General features: G+C 38.0%; 1 protein-coding gene across 2 annotated transcripts in view; it reads right to left on the bottom strand.

Moving 5' to 3' along the window:
* LOC150089768 (macrophage mannose receptor 1-like) overlaps positions 1 to 15,572 on the bottom strand; it is a 121,590-nt gene that overhangs the window by 61,494 nt on the left and 44,524 nt on the right. For both annotated transcript variants that reach the window (XM_090389646.1, XM_090389647.1), the window contains exons 6-8: positions 7,199 to 7,240; positions 3,268 to 3,399; positions 2,306 to 2,428 (exon numbers count right to left, since the gene is read on the bottom strand). In XM_090389646.1, coding sequence (XP_090245772.1) covers positions 2,306 to 2,428; positions 3,268 to 3,399; positions 7,199 to 7,240 — 297 coding nt within the window. The remainder of the gene's footprint in view (positions 1 to 2,305; positions 2,429 to 3,267; positions 3,400 to 7,198; positions 7,241 to 15,572) is intronic.

Below are 15,572 nucleotides of genomic sequence, written 5' to 3'. Positions count from 1 at the left end.
TAATTTAGCCAGAGGAAGTTTGTGTTTAGTGCAGCTATATAAAAAAATTGTATAAGAAAGTTAGATAAGGAATTGAGTGTGATCCCAAAAAAAAAAATTGATTATACATTAGAGAAGTTATAATAATGGAGATTCATGGAAAGTGTTAAATATCCACGTTCTAACTAAATGATGTTTATGAATATAAAATTACATAACGGAATAGTTCATATAATGTACCATATATGTTATTATCATGCTATAATATGTGCATAATTATTCTTAACTTCATTTCCTGTATATATGTGTAATAAAGAATTGTATATAGCCTTTAATGAAGTTGTAACTAGTCAATTTGAATACACAAGCCTAGTCCGAAGGAGGTATTTACTTAATACAGCAATTCTCAAGAATCTGACTGGAAAAAATAAATAATCATACGAACCGATTCTTCTGTGAGGTACACGAGTCAGATGCGGAAGGTGGGGTAAGGAAACGAAAATAGAGTAAAGATTTAAATAGAATATTGGCAAGCGTACAGGTAAAAAAAATCCCCCCCACACCCATCTTTTCGTCATTTGGACTCTGCTTATAAAATTTGACAAATTGAAAGCAAAAAGCAATTTTGTCACATTTGGCTTAAAACTGTTGTTTCCATCTAAAACTTTGAAGAAATCTTAATAAATGAAAACCACATGGAAGAAATCCCGAAAAGTTAGAGAGAGAGAGAAAGAAAATCTTTAATTGAAAGTAAATCTAATGCAATATTGATAAATAAATACAGTTCAAACTGTCCCATCACGGCCAAAGGCCAGGGCTCATATCAGAGTAAAATAATTAATTAATAGTTTACACGATTACAATTTCTTTCTACAATAATTTTGCAACATGAGGTTTAATGTTATCATGCAATGCACCTTTTGTATTGGTGAACTCAGGCTTCACTTAAACGATCCACCTTTTAGCAGTATCGTTTATCAGCGATAGCCTGATTTTGTTTCGATAATTCAAAACAAAAACAGTATCCTAGCTGCAAAGAATAGGCTTGTGTATGCAAGATAATTTTTCTGCGTAGGTAATAGAGTTACGAGCTCATTGGTGGAGTTAGATTCCAAGCTCGTAGCTTGGAGTCTAATCGCACTATCTACTCCAAACTCGATAGACTAAGCAGAACTCGAATAAAGTTTCCAACTAACATGGTCAATATAACACTGGTTTTTAACCCCAGCACTTTGACGTGCCGCGAGATGAAACTCCATTGAGTTCAATGATAATCACTCTTCGGATGTTCAAAGAACATAGCGTCTTTTAACTGAAGTGTGGCTCGAATGATAAAAGATTGGGAACCACTATAACAATCTCAACTTGAACTGCGCATCAAGGATACGTACAGATTTGGCATTTTCCATCAATGTTATCACTAACATCGCGCCAACTTTCTAAACGACGGTTAGCCAATAGGTAAGGAGGTATGCATTTGCAATGGAGTCAGTCCATCTTGAATGGACGATATGGCAAAAAAAGGAGTGCGGAAAATTAATATGAAGGATACTTTGAATACTTTCTATACTTTGCAATTCTTAATGTATTTATATCTTAACTCATTGTAACTAACGAAATAAAATCCTTGTAACAAAATCACCACTTCATTTGTACCTGCCATATCGTAACACACCATTATTATCAAGAATCATAATATCATACAACCTTGTTAATCCCTCAGCACATTTCTAACTGTATTTTCTGTAGCTTATCCTTTCCATAGCATATACTCTTGTTCCCTACGAAGTCTGTACTCAAATGAATTCAAATGAACTTCAAATGAACTAAAAAAAAATGAGAGGAAAAAAAGAAGAAAAGGTATATTACAAAAAAGTTGACTGCATACTATGACCTGGAGCACGTGTTGCAACTTGTTTATTTTATCAAATCACAATCTGTAAAATACGTGTTGAAGATCCCGGAGGAAATGAATACAGTATTAAAAAACATTGAATGAACATTACGTTGTGATGGGGAAACAATTACTTTTATATGTTACTAGGTAATCAATTAGTAATTAAATGATAATAAGATAATTAGTTATTTACTTTCGCTTTTCTTTTTATATTACTCTTGGTTTTTGCAAGCTGTGTTGAACAGATAATCGCATTTGAGTGATGTTTTTACATTTCGTGATGTTAGCAGTGGAATGGATCAATTGCAGTTTGCGTGCAGGAATGTGCATTGTAACTCCTCTCAGTTGCGAAAGGAAGTAAATTACATTTCAAATATACACAAAAGAAATAAGATTTCTTGAGATAATTCTGACAAATTGCTTACTTACTATGTACTTCCATAGAATGAATTGTTGCCAGAGTTCCACCTAAATCTAAGCACTTCTTCAGAGCATTTTCCCAAGTTTCTGTGTTGTCTGAACATCCCTCGTTGACCAAAAAGCATTTATTTCCTACCAATAATTACCAAAAAAGTAATTTTCGTAATTATCAAAATGCAAACGCATAAACATTGTGTAAAATGGAATTAAACAATAATTAGATCAATAAGTTCTTATTTTTTTTTAATTTACACAGAGGGATAATTTAATTTGCAGAATAGCAGCGCCACCGTACAACCACTTACGTTTCAGCGAGATGTCGGTAGATATCAGGAGAGTATATTGCCAAGAATACGCTAATACAGTTGCAAGTTTTAGAGTGATCTCTGGCAGTTGAAAAGTGGCCTTAAGTTACGTACTGTTGGTGTGGACCGTTTTGTGAGCTACATAATGGAAGATCTGAAGACTGAGCAACGATTTTATTCGCTGTTGTGTTCGATGTGGTATGAGTACTACAGAGACTGTGAAAAAAATACCACAAGTTTACGGCAATTTTGAAGTGGCACAGGCATATCAAAGGTCGACAATCTGTGTCCGACAACCACTCTCAAAAACTTATCAAGAAATGGCGTCCGGAAGTGCTTCTACGAGTGGGTTCATCGATGACGGAAGTATACATCTAGGACATTATTTCGAAATTTATAGAGCACCAGCAGACCTCATCGACGAAGATTAAAATTAAGATAGTTCCATTCTGCAAATTAAATAATCAACCTGGGTAGACAGGTTCAGTCGTAGACAATCATGTCGACACTTAATGAAACCACACTAAATATTCCAAAAGAAAACAAGACCAGCGTCCAAGTACTGCATTACAGGACTACATTAAGATTTTCGGTTGCAGTTTCATAAAAAATAAGAATAATTACATTTCTAATATTAGTAGTAATTAACTAAAATATTCTACCTACCAAAAGCTTGCCAGGGAGATGGACAATATCCGAGCAACGATATTTGAGGACTCTGTTTTTCTGCTGCAGGGTTTGGCGAATTTGGATTTTTGCATATAATATTTGTCTGCATATCGCAATTCCTCCAGTCCCCTACAAATAGAATTCGAATAAATTATAAGGTGACAATACAAAAGATATAAATTTATAAGTATTTTATAAATGCCACAAAAAGTAAACCAAGATAATAATAATAATAATAATAATAATAATACATTACAATCACCCTGTGTACTTGGTAGCAGTACCCGTCACGGAGTGGAATCCCCCAATCAGGAAGAAATAATATAAGAGCAACAACAATAATAATAATAATAAAGAAGTACACGAACCTAACACATGAGATCAAGGAGATGTGACATATGCAAGAAGTATCAACCATCCCAATCATCGTGTCAACCACCGGTATGGTACCAAAGACTCTACACAGCAGCCTAGAAACAATAGGTCTCGCAGAGAACACCTACAAGGAACTCCAGAAAGTCGCAATCCTGAACACTTATAGGATAGTCAGAGATTTCCTCGACCGACATTAACACCAGACATTACAACCAACCACCCTGTGTACTTGGTAGCAGTACCCGTCACGGAGTGGAATCCCCCAATCAGGGAGAAATAATAGAAGAGCAACAACAATAATAATAATAATAAAGAAGTACACGAACCTGACACATGAGATCAAGGAGATGTGACATATGCAAGAAGTATCAACCATCCCAATCATCGTGTCAACCACCGGTATGGTACCAAAGACTCTACACAGCAGCCTAGAAACAATAGGTCTCGCAGAGAACACCTACAAGGAACTCCAGAAAGTCGCAATCCTGAACACCTATAGGATAGTCAGAGATTTCCTCGACCGACAGTAACACCAGACATTACAACCACCCTGTGTACTTGGTAGCAGTACCCGTCACGGAGTGGAATTCCCCCAATCAGGGAGAAATAATAGAAGAGCCACAACAACAACAATAATAATACCAGTTGACCAAAGAAAGTGTACCATACTACAAGTACGAACCCCAGGCAGTACTAGAGACTTGAACCCACAAGCTGAACTGGGACCGCGCCATAATAACAAATAAGACAATCCTGCACAACAGACCACACATAACACTTGTGGACAAGATGGAAAAGGCTACCTACCTGACTGACATAGCGGTGCCCAACACTAGCAATGTCCAGAAAACCCATGAGGAAAAAATTAGGAAGTACACGAACCTGAGACATGAGATCGATATGTGGCATATGCAAGAAGTATCAACCATCCCGATCATCGTGTCAACCACCTGTATGGTTCCAAAGACTCTACACAGCAGCCTAGCAGCAATAGGTCTCCAAGAGAACGCTTACAAGGAATTCCAGAAAGTCGCAATCCTGAACACATGTAGGTAGCAGTACTCATCACGGAGTGGAATCCCCCAATCAGGGAGAAATAATAGTAGAGTAACAACAATAATAATAATAATAATAATAATAATAATAATAAAGAAGTACACGAACCTGAGACATGAGATCAAGATGTAGCATATGCAAGAAGTATCAACTATCCCAATCATCGTGTCAACCACCTCTATGGTTCCAAAGACTGTACACAGCAGTCCCTACAAGGAACTCCAGAAAGTCGCAATCCTGAATACCTGTAGGATAGTCAGAGATTTCCTCTACCGACAGTAACACCAGACATTACAACCACCCTGTGTACTTGGGTGGTTTCAGATTTTTTCCTCGACCAACAGTAACACCAGTAACACAGAGTCAGAGATTTCCTCGACGAACAGTAACACCAGACATTACCACTCCGTGTACTTGGTAGCAGTACCCATCACGGAGTGGAATCCCCCAATCCGGGAGAAATAATATAAGAGCAACAATAATAATAATAATATTATTTCAATAATAATTGAAATAATGGATTAATAAAATATATAGCAGTCTGAAGAATATCCCTAACTACGAGGATTAATCGGAAATTATCATAAAGGAGAGCTTGTATTATACTTTCCCCTACCCTTTATAGAAAGCACCTTGAGAGGGGTTTTATCACGAGGACCATTCAGTCTTTGTTCCCTCAATACCCTATACGCAAAAAATCCAGTTTTAATTAGTGCCGACAAGTTGACTGGACCCAGGAGAAATGAGCCATAGTACTCTTCACTGATAAATAGAAATACAGCTTCAATCGAATTTCCCACGCAATTGGAGAGGCAAAGAACCAGAATCTATCCAGGTAACATTTATGCTAAGATTGAGCAATTCATATATACTCATCTCGTTCCTTATCATGATTAACAGGATTCTTGAAGCCGCATCTTTTTCGGAGGCTTGGAAGCAATGCCTTATCTAGAATAAGGCATTGCTTCCAATATCTCAAGAAAGACAATTATACCAACAAGGCATTCTTCATTGGTCGCAATCTTCTTAAGATATTTGAAAAAATTCAGCATCATCGATTCAGTTGTAGACATTCTCGTCTACACTTAATGAAAACAAATCGACCATCTACCCGGAAACGTCATGCAATAAACAGAAAACTCTCAATAATAGAAGTCAAATCAACATTTTCTTATTGAATATTAAAATTCAATTCGACAGAATATCCATTTCATCCCTTCTTGAAACTCTAAAAGGGCATCCAGGACAACAGCACTTATCTTGTTAAAGCAGCTAATCTCTGACCAGATAATTATTGTGAAACAGGAAAACGTCTCCCTATATTTCACTTTGAATAAGGACGTCCCCCAAGATGTCATATTTGCCATCCTGTTTGCGTTGCTTTGCAGATATTTTCGTCTCAATACAGCGATTTCATCAAGGACACCTTCATTTTTTTTTTTTTTCACTTAAACCACTTCCCCATTAATAGAGGAAACCAGACATTCCCAACCGGTGTGCCATGAAAATGACCAGGCGTGGCTGAAAAATTTAACACAATTTGTCCAGTCATCGAATTTTGTTGGCTTCCAAGCTCATAGCCTACTATTGGCATTATTCAAAACAACACACAGTCGAATATAATTTAAAGCAGCTAATTCTGTACAGATAGCCGGCTTCAGGCCACGCGAAGTTCGATGAGGTACTGTTTTCAGAGGCCTTCGCCTCTCCATTGTATTTTTTAAATTCTTCTGATTTCTGGTTTCGTAACGTGCACCAAGAGTACATACAGGTACATACAACTATTTCGTGCCCATCGGCCACAGGTCTCCAAGAAAAGTTGCTGAAAATGCGGGTGACATTCTTGTAATGTTATAATTTTCAATTTTTAGAAATTTTTACTTAAATAAACCGACTTGTGACTACAATTGGCATTGAATACATATCAGGAGTAAGGTGGAAGGAGAAGAGAGGGGTGTGCTACATGAGGACTGCGAGACTTAGTGCGCCGCGAAAGAATAAAGGTTGGGAGATGCTGGCGTAAACAACCGCCGTGGAGAAAATAACCATTTCTCAAACAGAAGAAAACCTTCTGAACACTTTGGAGAGCCAAACAAGGATGCGTAAATATACAGAAACATTGCGTAATTTTTCAGCATGACAGAAAAGTTTGGTTTCGTATAATCCTGTATTTATGAGCTACTTACAGTTACGTTGTAAGCAATGCATAAACACAGAATTATTACAAATATATGGCTTAGTTAAAAGGAATTATAATTATTATGAATCAATGTTGTACCTAAGGCCTGCTGTTATGAAAATATCTTAAGTAAAATTCATAAAAAGGTCAAAACTTGTGACCATTTCCGCAGATCAAAAACAATCAAGCTTTCTTTCGAGAGATATAAAAGTGGTGTTCCTCTTTGAAATAAAAATAATTGTTATTAATATTTTATTTTCTTCAGTTTACAGTTTATAAGATTAAATACATTAGAGAGTAAGGAAAGAGTGAACTTACACGACTCCAGGGTGCCTTCGTCCGGTGGATTAGAAGAAGAAGCTGGTAATGAATAGATTCAGAAGTAACATATTATCGAAAAAATAATTTGTACTAAAATATTAATCATACAAAATATATGAAAATATTTACAATAGTTTTTGTCTAATTTAAACCGCATTGCTGTGTGATAAACGTAACAGCAATTTTTAAAGAACCGAACGAAGAAGATTCATACTTGCCACAGTCAGTTCCCTGTTAAATTCGATTTTTAACTACGATTTGAATTCCAACAACGAATTTTTTTTCATTAGCAAGCATTTTTTAATCTTAAATTAAAATGTTCTTTAAATGTTTAGAGAACATTTTAATTCAAATGTTTCATCATTGTTACAATACGCAAATTTTCCAGAAAGGTTCTTATCTATATTTTTGGTATTTTTTTATGAACTGGAGACTGCTGATTCTGAACATGATTTTAGTTTTTGAATAGCATCAATGGTTTGCTCAGAAATTAAATTAAAGTAAATAAAAAATAATAATACTATAGCAGATTTATTAACAATGTTTAACTTCTATACAGAACAGATTATTAATCATTGCTACAAGCAAACAAAAATCGAAAAAATCACAAATTAAAAAGTAAAAATATTATTCAGGTTAATCAAAAAAAAAAAACTTAAAAATTAACATCTGAACGCTTTATCTTTAATGTCAGTGCGATCATCCCGAAACAATAACTAAATATAGCTACCCATCATAGCTTCATCCCACCTTTCATGGTTCCTCTTCTCCATTGACTATATATCCTCGTGAAATCTCTCCGCGTGCTCTTCACTAACATCGCCCAGATATGTAAGGTAAGGTGTAAGGTGTAAGGTGTATTTAGTGTCAGACGGCACCAGGGGTTCCCCCCATCTCCGCGTAGTTTTCATTGTGGGTGTACCAGTTCACTGGAAATGCCAGAGATTTAAAAGTGTATGGATATTGTATATGTGTAGTGCCGTGTACCGTTGTTCATCTGGTCGTTTAGCCGCTGGACCCCTGCTGAGGCCCAACGTTGCCCCACCTTAGCCCCGTGGAGGCAGACCAGGAACCCAGTAGACTTAAGTTACTCTGGCAGGTCCTGCCACCTAATTTCCTGAGATTTCAGTGGCTAGGACCTAAAAAAAAAAAAAAAAATAAATAAATAAATAAAATAAATAAATAAATAAAAAAAAATAAATAATAATAATAATAATAATAAAAAAAAATAATAATAATAATAAATAAATAAATAAAAGAAAATAAAATAAATAAAGAAATAAAATAATAATAAAAGGATAAATAAATAAAAGGATAATAAGAAAAAAAAAAAAAAAAAAAAAAAAAGAATGTATTTATATTGCATGCATATATGCATGTATACAAGCACATATATGTACACACAACGTGCATACATGTGCCAACGTCAATCGTGGGGTTGACGTCGCTTGAATTGGGCCAGAACGTGGGTGAAGATATTTTGGATGTATTTAAATTTAGGTGTGTGGGACTTCGCTAGCGTGAAGATAGAGAGGGGGGGAAGGCTGAAGTCTGGGGGGAGAAAGACAGAAATATGGAGCCAATAGGGAAGACAGCCCCAAGTTTAGTGTGGCATGCCCATGCCCCACCAGAGTGGAAATGAGGGGGGGGGGCGACGAGAGAATCGTCTCCCCGGGGGAGTAGGGTTTAAAGATGAAGGGGGCTAGGGTGCCCTCTTCAGGCTGCCGTGAGGCTTTGGGAGCTAGGCTGCAGTTTGTTGTCTCTATTCTTGTCCACTTGATTCAGATTGGGACACTCATGAGGCAATCCCTGTCCCCCCTTTTTTTTTTTTTTTTTTTTTTTTTTTTTCTCCGTTGATTCTCTTTTCTTCTTCTTTTTTCCTTATTTTCTTTATTCCTTTCTTTTCCGTTCATTTTCTTTTCTTCCACAGTTTTCTTTTCCAGGAATTGTCTCTGTCTTATGCGATTTATGTTACTGTACTATCAGTCTCGATGTATAGCAATTAACACCCTTCTCCTTGTGAAGAGGTCCTGTGCATACTGGGAGAGCGCTCGGTACTCCTCTTCCGTGTCAATGAAGTGATGTTCAAGTCCTTTGGGGAGGTAATGGATTTTCGTGATGAGGGTGCATCTGAGGTCTTCGTATTGTGGGCAGTCGTAAAGCAGGTGGTCCCAGCTTTCGACCTCCCCGCACGTGCAATTTGGGTCATCGACGAGGCAGAAGCTGAACAGTTTCTGGTTGAAGGGTCCATGTCCTGTGAGTAATGAGGTCAGGTGCAAGCCCGGGAAGAACCAACCCGGTTGCCTTGGGTATATTTTGTTCAGTTCTGGAAAGAATTTACGAGTGATCTCGCCCTTTGTCGTCTCTGTCCATCTTTGCTGCCACTCCTGAAGGAGGTAGGTCTGTAGTCGGGCTCTTTCCGTTTTTTGACTGCTTGCTGGGTTGATTGTGAAGTCCTGATGATTTGCGGCCACTCCCTTTGAGTGCAAGTAGAGCAGTCCTGCTTTCACAGCTTCTAAATCCAGGGGTAGCGCGCCAGCAAGCACCTGCAGTGCAGGTGTGCTTACCGTGCGGCAAGCTCGTGTGGTTGTCAATAGGATGGTCCTATGTGTCATATCCAGGATTTTCTTGTTGGTTACCAGTGATGTTTTGGTGTACCATACTGCAGCTGCGTAGATTATTGCTGGAATGAAGGTTGACTTATAATATAGCATTAGGGTTCGTTTTTTCAGTCCCCAATCCTTCCTCGTAATCCTAGCCACTAGGGCTGAGTATCTTCTTATTTTCATTCTTATGTGTTTCAGGTGAGGTATGAAGGATAGGTTATTATCTAAGATAACTCCTAAGTACTTCATTTGCTTGGTGAGTTTGATGGTCAGGCCATTTATTTTTATTTGGGGCGGACGCTGTACCTGAAGAGTTCCTTTCAGCAAGATGGATATGGTTTTCGTCGGTGCAATTTTTAGCTGGTTTTTTGTGGCCCAGTATTGTAATTTCTGCATTGCCTCATTGCCGATGTTTTCCAGTTGGACTCTGGAATCTGCCTCAATAGTAACAATGAGATCGTCCGCAAAGGCCTGGGCCTCAGCCAGCCCCAAGTCCTGGCACAGGAAATCGTCCAAGACCATGTTCCAAATGAGAGGACCCAAGACAGACCCCTGCGGACATCCCCTATGTATGTTTCTTGTGATTTTTTGATAATTTGTATTTATTTCCACTCTTCTGCCTGAAAGGTAGTCTTCCATTGCTTTGTATAAGTTGATTGGTACTGCAGCTTCTCTCAGTCTGTTCAGGACGCTCGGCCACCAAAGTGAGTCGAACGCCCCGGCAAAATCGACTGAAATGACCAATAGATATTTTTTCCTGCACTCTTGTGCTTTCCTAAGCAGATTTCCAAGGGCATCCACCGTAGAGGATCCTGGCTTAAAGCCAAACTGATTTTTAGCTGCTAGGCCTGCCCTTTCGTAGTGGTTCTGTATCCGCATGTGGAGTAGCCTCTCGTACAATTTACTGACTACTGAGAGCAGAGCGATGGGTCTGTATGATGATGGACATTCTGGGTTCTTAGTAGGATTTTTCAGAATTAGCTTGGTGCCCAGATATGTTCTAAAATAATCCGGGCGATTGTCTGGATTTATTAACACTATGCATGTGCATCCTATTTTCGTGGATAGCACAGTTGGTAGAATCGCCGTCCTCCCACGAGAGTGGATAAGACATGGGTTCGAATCTCCTCTATGACGTAAAAAAAAATTTTATGAGCCTTTTTCACAACTTGGCTGAGTTAGTCGGTCTCAGGAGATGGTAGCATGTGTTTTTTTTCTTCCGGAAACGCCGGTTTCTCGTCCAGCAAACAGAAAATCGATCATAGAACACAATTTACAGATAGTATACACGGAGCAATATGGCCTTATTTGCTGATGCTCCTAAAACTCTTCTACTATTGCACTTAGCTTGTTGTTTAATATTTTTCACTCTTCATAGAACCAAGAAAGCCATTCACTTCGATTCAACAACCATCAATCATTTCGTCTTCCAGCTCTTATGAATCTAACAGCTGCTTGACTTGTGAAATATGTCACCTTTGACTTTTTGTATTTAGACAGTTTTGGAAACGCATATTGCGTATGCTTGAAAGTTAAACCTTGAGGATCCAATGTTTTAACAAATTCTTTGATCAGTACTAGGTTGATATGGAATTGTGGAAGCAAAAGTTTGTGTCTTGGATCAAGGGATTATTTACTACATTGTGTGCGTAAGACTCAATTCTAGCAGATCATTCTCTTTGTTGATCTATTGTCCTGACAGAGAAAGTACAAGCAGAGAAAGCAAGGAAAGCTCAGGCAGAGAAAGCAACGAAACTTAGTGAAACCACTTATCAAACCCAGAAGGAATTCCAACATCTTGGAACCTCCCATTTAAACTGGTCATCCTTAATCTTTTCTAACATATGCTTCAAGCTTCCAATAAGCAAAGTATTGCACTGTTGATGAGAGTCATCTACTATCTAGTATTGCCTGGTAACACAGAGAGGTGGCATTCCTCCGTGTCGTGTAGACGTCATAGCTCGACCTCTGCTTACGTTCGTTCTCACTTGAGTGGTCTCCTCCAGTACACTAGGTGCCATATTTCATGACTTGTACATAGGGGTTATACTCAGGGTTACTAACAGTCCCGCTATCTTGAAGGTGCAAGCAGAGGATTTTGCTGTCACAGACCGACGAAGTCAAGTAGACGTGATTTCGCCGAAATGAGGTCTACCTGACTTGAGTGTCGCCTGAATATCTGTTCTCAGCCCAGGTAGCAAGTCCAGTTTCACATACCTAAGAGAATGTCTCTGACAGCCTCAAGGACTGCCTCAAGAATATTTTCACCCCTATTATTTTTTTCTAACATGCTGGTACAAATAATAATCATCCAGTTTATTTAAATATTTTTTCTCCATGGTGAATTTCATTCTCGCTTATTCCAATCAATTAAGGACGGACTGAAGTCACCCACAATAAGACATTCACAATTGTTTGCCCAATCTATCTGCATTTCGAAACTCTCGTCATACTGTTCACAATCCTCTGGTCTGTAAATTACTCCCACTCGCATTATCCCACTCTCCCATCACACAGATTCTATGCGGGCATGCATAACTTCTCATCATACCCAATTTCCGGGTGATACCATGTTTTTGTTAGGCCTATTATGCCATCATTAGTTGTCCTAACCAGGAGTTTGAATTCACCCATTTTATTAATAACCCTCCTGACATTACTGTAGACACAGTTAAGTCTAAGTTCTATAGTTCACCACCCTGACACACGCTTTGAAGTTATTTAGACTTGTTTCCCTAGTTTTATCTTTCTGCTAATTTGAAACGTTGCTGCCCTCTTGAACACATTGCCGACATCGGCTGTTGCGGCTAATTTGAAACGTTGCTGCCCTCTTGAACACATTGCCGACATCGGCTGTTGCGGCAACAAACAAGAATTCTTGAAATGTGTGGAAACATTATCATGACCCGTACCATCAGATACAGATAAACGCTTTTCTATATTACCCTTCTTCCCACTAACTAATAGTTTCCCTGAACCTTTAAGGTATCCTTAATGATACGGGCAAAATCCCTTGCACCACCTTTGTTTAAATGAATACCGTCTTTAAAAAAACAGATTCCTTCTACCTACAAGTGCGGGTCACACAGAGAAATTTCTTCCCTAAAGCCTTTCAGCGCCCCTGAACTCGTATCTGAACAGAATTACAGACACATCATACACATTCTGGGTCTAATATAACAGTGTGTGTGTGTGTGCGCGCGCGCGTTGTCGTTTGGCTTTTAGTGCGGGAAGAAAAACCAGAGTTTCTTCTAGGACAAAACAAACCTTTGCAAATATCTGCCGTGACCTGCCAACTCCGACACGGTGTAAACTTAAATTTGAAAAAGAAATGTTATTATTCGAAAAGTTTGGTGTAAGTTTTATCATTTTATGACTTCGTTCATGAGTAGTCGGTGGTAGCAATGTATGAGTTATATTGGAAGTGAAGTGCCACCACGCGATCTTCAGGTCAACACAAGGGACATCAGCCGAAGAATATGATGTACGTGACCTGTAAATCGCCTAAGCTTCGTCGTGCAGTCTTTCTTCCTTCCAGCCGGGTGACCGTGTGGACTGTCATTCGAGCTTTGCCTCGTCGCCCGCACATCAGGTGAGTGATCATCGACCATCGAAATACTGCTCAGCAAGGTGCACTGTCCGCTTTTCAAAACTAAAGATACAGAACAATACACGTTTTTTTGGAGAACCAAAATTCACGCGTTTTGAGCAACACTCATGTCGAATTTAGACATTAGTCAAAATATGGAGAATTGATTCTACACAGATACATAAAGCCCTTTATTAGCCGAGATAAACAGACACATACACACAATGTCTCCACCACAAAAGCAGCGGGATTTACAAAAATAAAACATTATTCTCATATAAACCGTGCAAAAAATTTAAAATTATACCAAAAAAACATCTACATTAGATCCTGTACAAAGATAGAGATGTAGTGTATTTTCCTTAACGTATATAAATTGCTTCTTTAAACTTAGAACGATACACATTATCTACTACCCGATACACAAAAATTTCGTTTTCAAAAACCAAAGTAAGGTTCATCACGTTCTTAGAAAACAAAGAAATTCACAAGAAGTGTGTTCCACCTGGTAAGACAGTGAATAAGTAATAATGTGCACAATTGTTGGATACTTTGGTTAAAAGAATTCATAATAAAGTCACAGTCGAGAAAACGTTGGGTCGCAATCGGCTTTCATTGTCTGGAGTTTTAGGCAAAGAGTGGTATTGTGATGCTAACTCATCTCCCTTATTTCACTGATTTATCCCCCCCCCCAATACTAGTTCTTTTTTCCTCAAAATCAAATCTACGGACAAACATTTGGCAGTGCACAGGACATTAAGAGAAATGTGGTAGCCAGTTCACAGGCATTTAAAAACTGTTTCCAGCAGATCCATAAGTGATCTCACAAGTGTCTAGCTGCTCAAGTGATTTCAATGATATTAAAAGCTTTTTGAGGTTAAAAACGTTTTTTATGGCGTTATTCCAAAAAATCTGTAGCAGGTACATAATGTGTCCTGCCGCTAGTATATTTAACGTGTTTTTCATTTAAGAGTCATCGGCAGGCGTTAAAAACGTTTTAATTTTCAGATATTAATAAAATTCATGGATAATAATACAACAATATTTTTATTTTATTAATAATAATTACATATCGATTACTGAAAGTATTGGTCTGTGATGACTAAAGTTGGATATATAATATTTACATTGAAGAGTTCACGACTAACTACACCATCTATAGTGATGGTGTATTTTACAAGTGATCCTGAAACTGCAACGAACTGCTTTTTTAAGCATATCCTAAATAGCTATGAAAATTACGTGTCATATATCAGGAGCCCAGGGAATAAAAAGGCCACCAGGCCAAGAGGGAAAATATCTCGTTCATCTCAAACATGATTTGTAATATGTTAAAGAAAAGAGACAACCTTGCAAGAATTGCTAGAGCAACAGGAATCGAGGCAGATAAAATTAAATACACAACGTATAGAAACAAAGTCACTGACTGCATTCGGTCAGAGAAGAGGAAATACTATAGTTCTCAATTTACAGGTATCATAACAAACAAGAAAAAATGGACAGTTTTGAAGAAACTATTACCAGGAAGGAAATTGAAATCACTGAGCTACGTTGGAGATGTAGTTGAAAACGAGGTACTGATTTCAGATGAAGAGCTAAAAGCTATTGCATTCTGTAACCACTTTATATCAAGTGTGAATAACCTCTTTCAAGACGAACTTGACTTCAGAGACAATGAAATGAGAGAATCTGCCAAGTATCAGAAACTCTTTTTTTTTCTAGCTCCCCTCTCCGATCAAGAGATTTTAGAGGCAGGGAATCAATTGAAAGAAAAGGAAGCCCCCTGGCTTTGATGAAATATCTCCTTCTCGGCTGAAAACGGTCCTTAACCCAATTCTTACGCCACTAAAGTATATATTCAATCTCTCCTTTCAATTTCATAAATTCCCTTCTCAATTCAAAAAAGCAATAATCATCCCTGTTCCAAAGGGAAACCGTTGTAACTCTACCAACAACTTTCGCCCAATAGCTCTACTCTCAGTTTTTGCAAAATTATTCGAAAAAATTCTTCATAGCAGACTCATGGGTTTTCTTGAAGAAAATCAGCTCATCCATCAACAATATGCTTATCGCTCTAAAAGATCCACTGATCTTGCAATTGTTGACTTCTGCTCAAGGATCATTGATAGTCTTGAAAAGGGTCACTATGCTATATAGCCCTGTTTCTTGACTTATC

This window comes from Mastigoproctus giganteus, chromosome 2 (genome assembly GCF_048544385.1).
Source record: "Mastigoproctus giganteus isolate SK-2022 chromosome 2, ASM4854438v1, whole genome shotgun sequence".
Lineage (NCBI taxonomy): Eukaryota > Metazoa > Arthropoda > Arachnida > Uropygi > Thelyphonidae > Mastigoproctus > Mastigoproctus giganteus.
The sequence above is the reverse complement of the archived record's forward strand: the minus strand, read 5'-3'. Positions and strand labels throughout refer to the sequence as shown.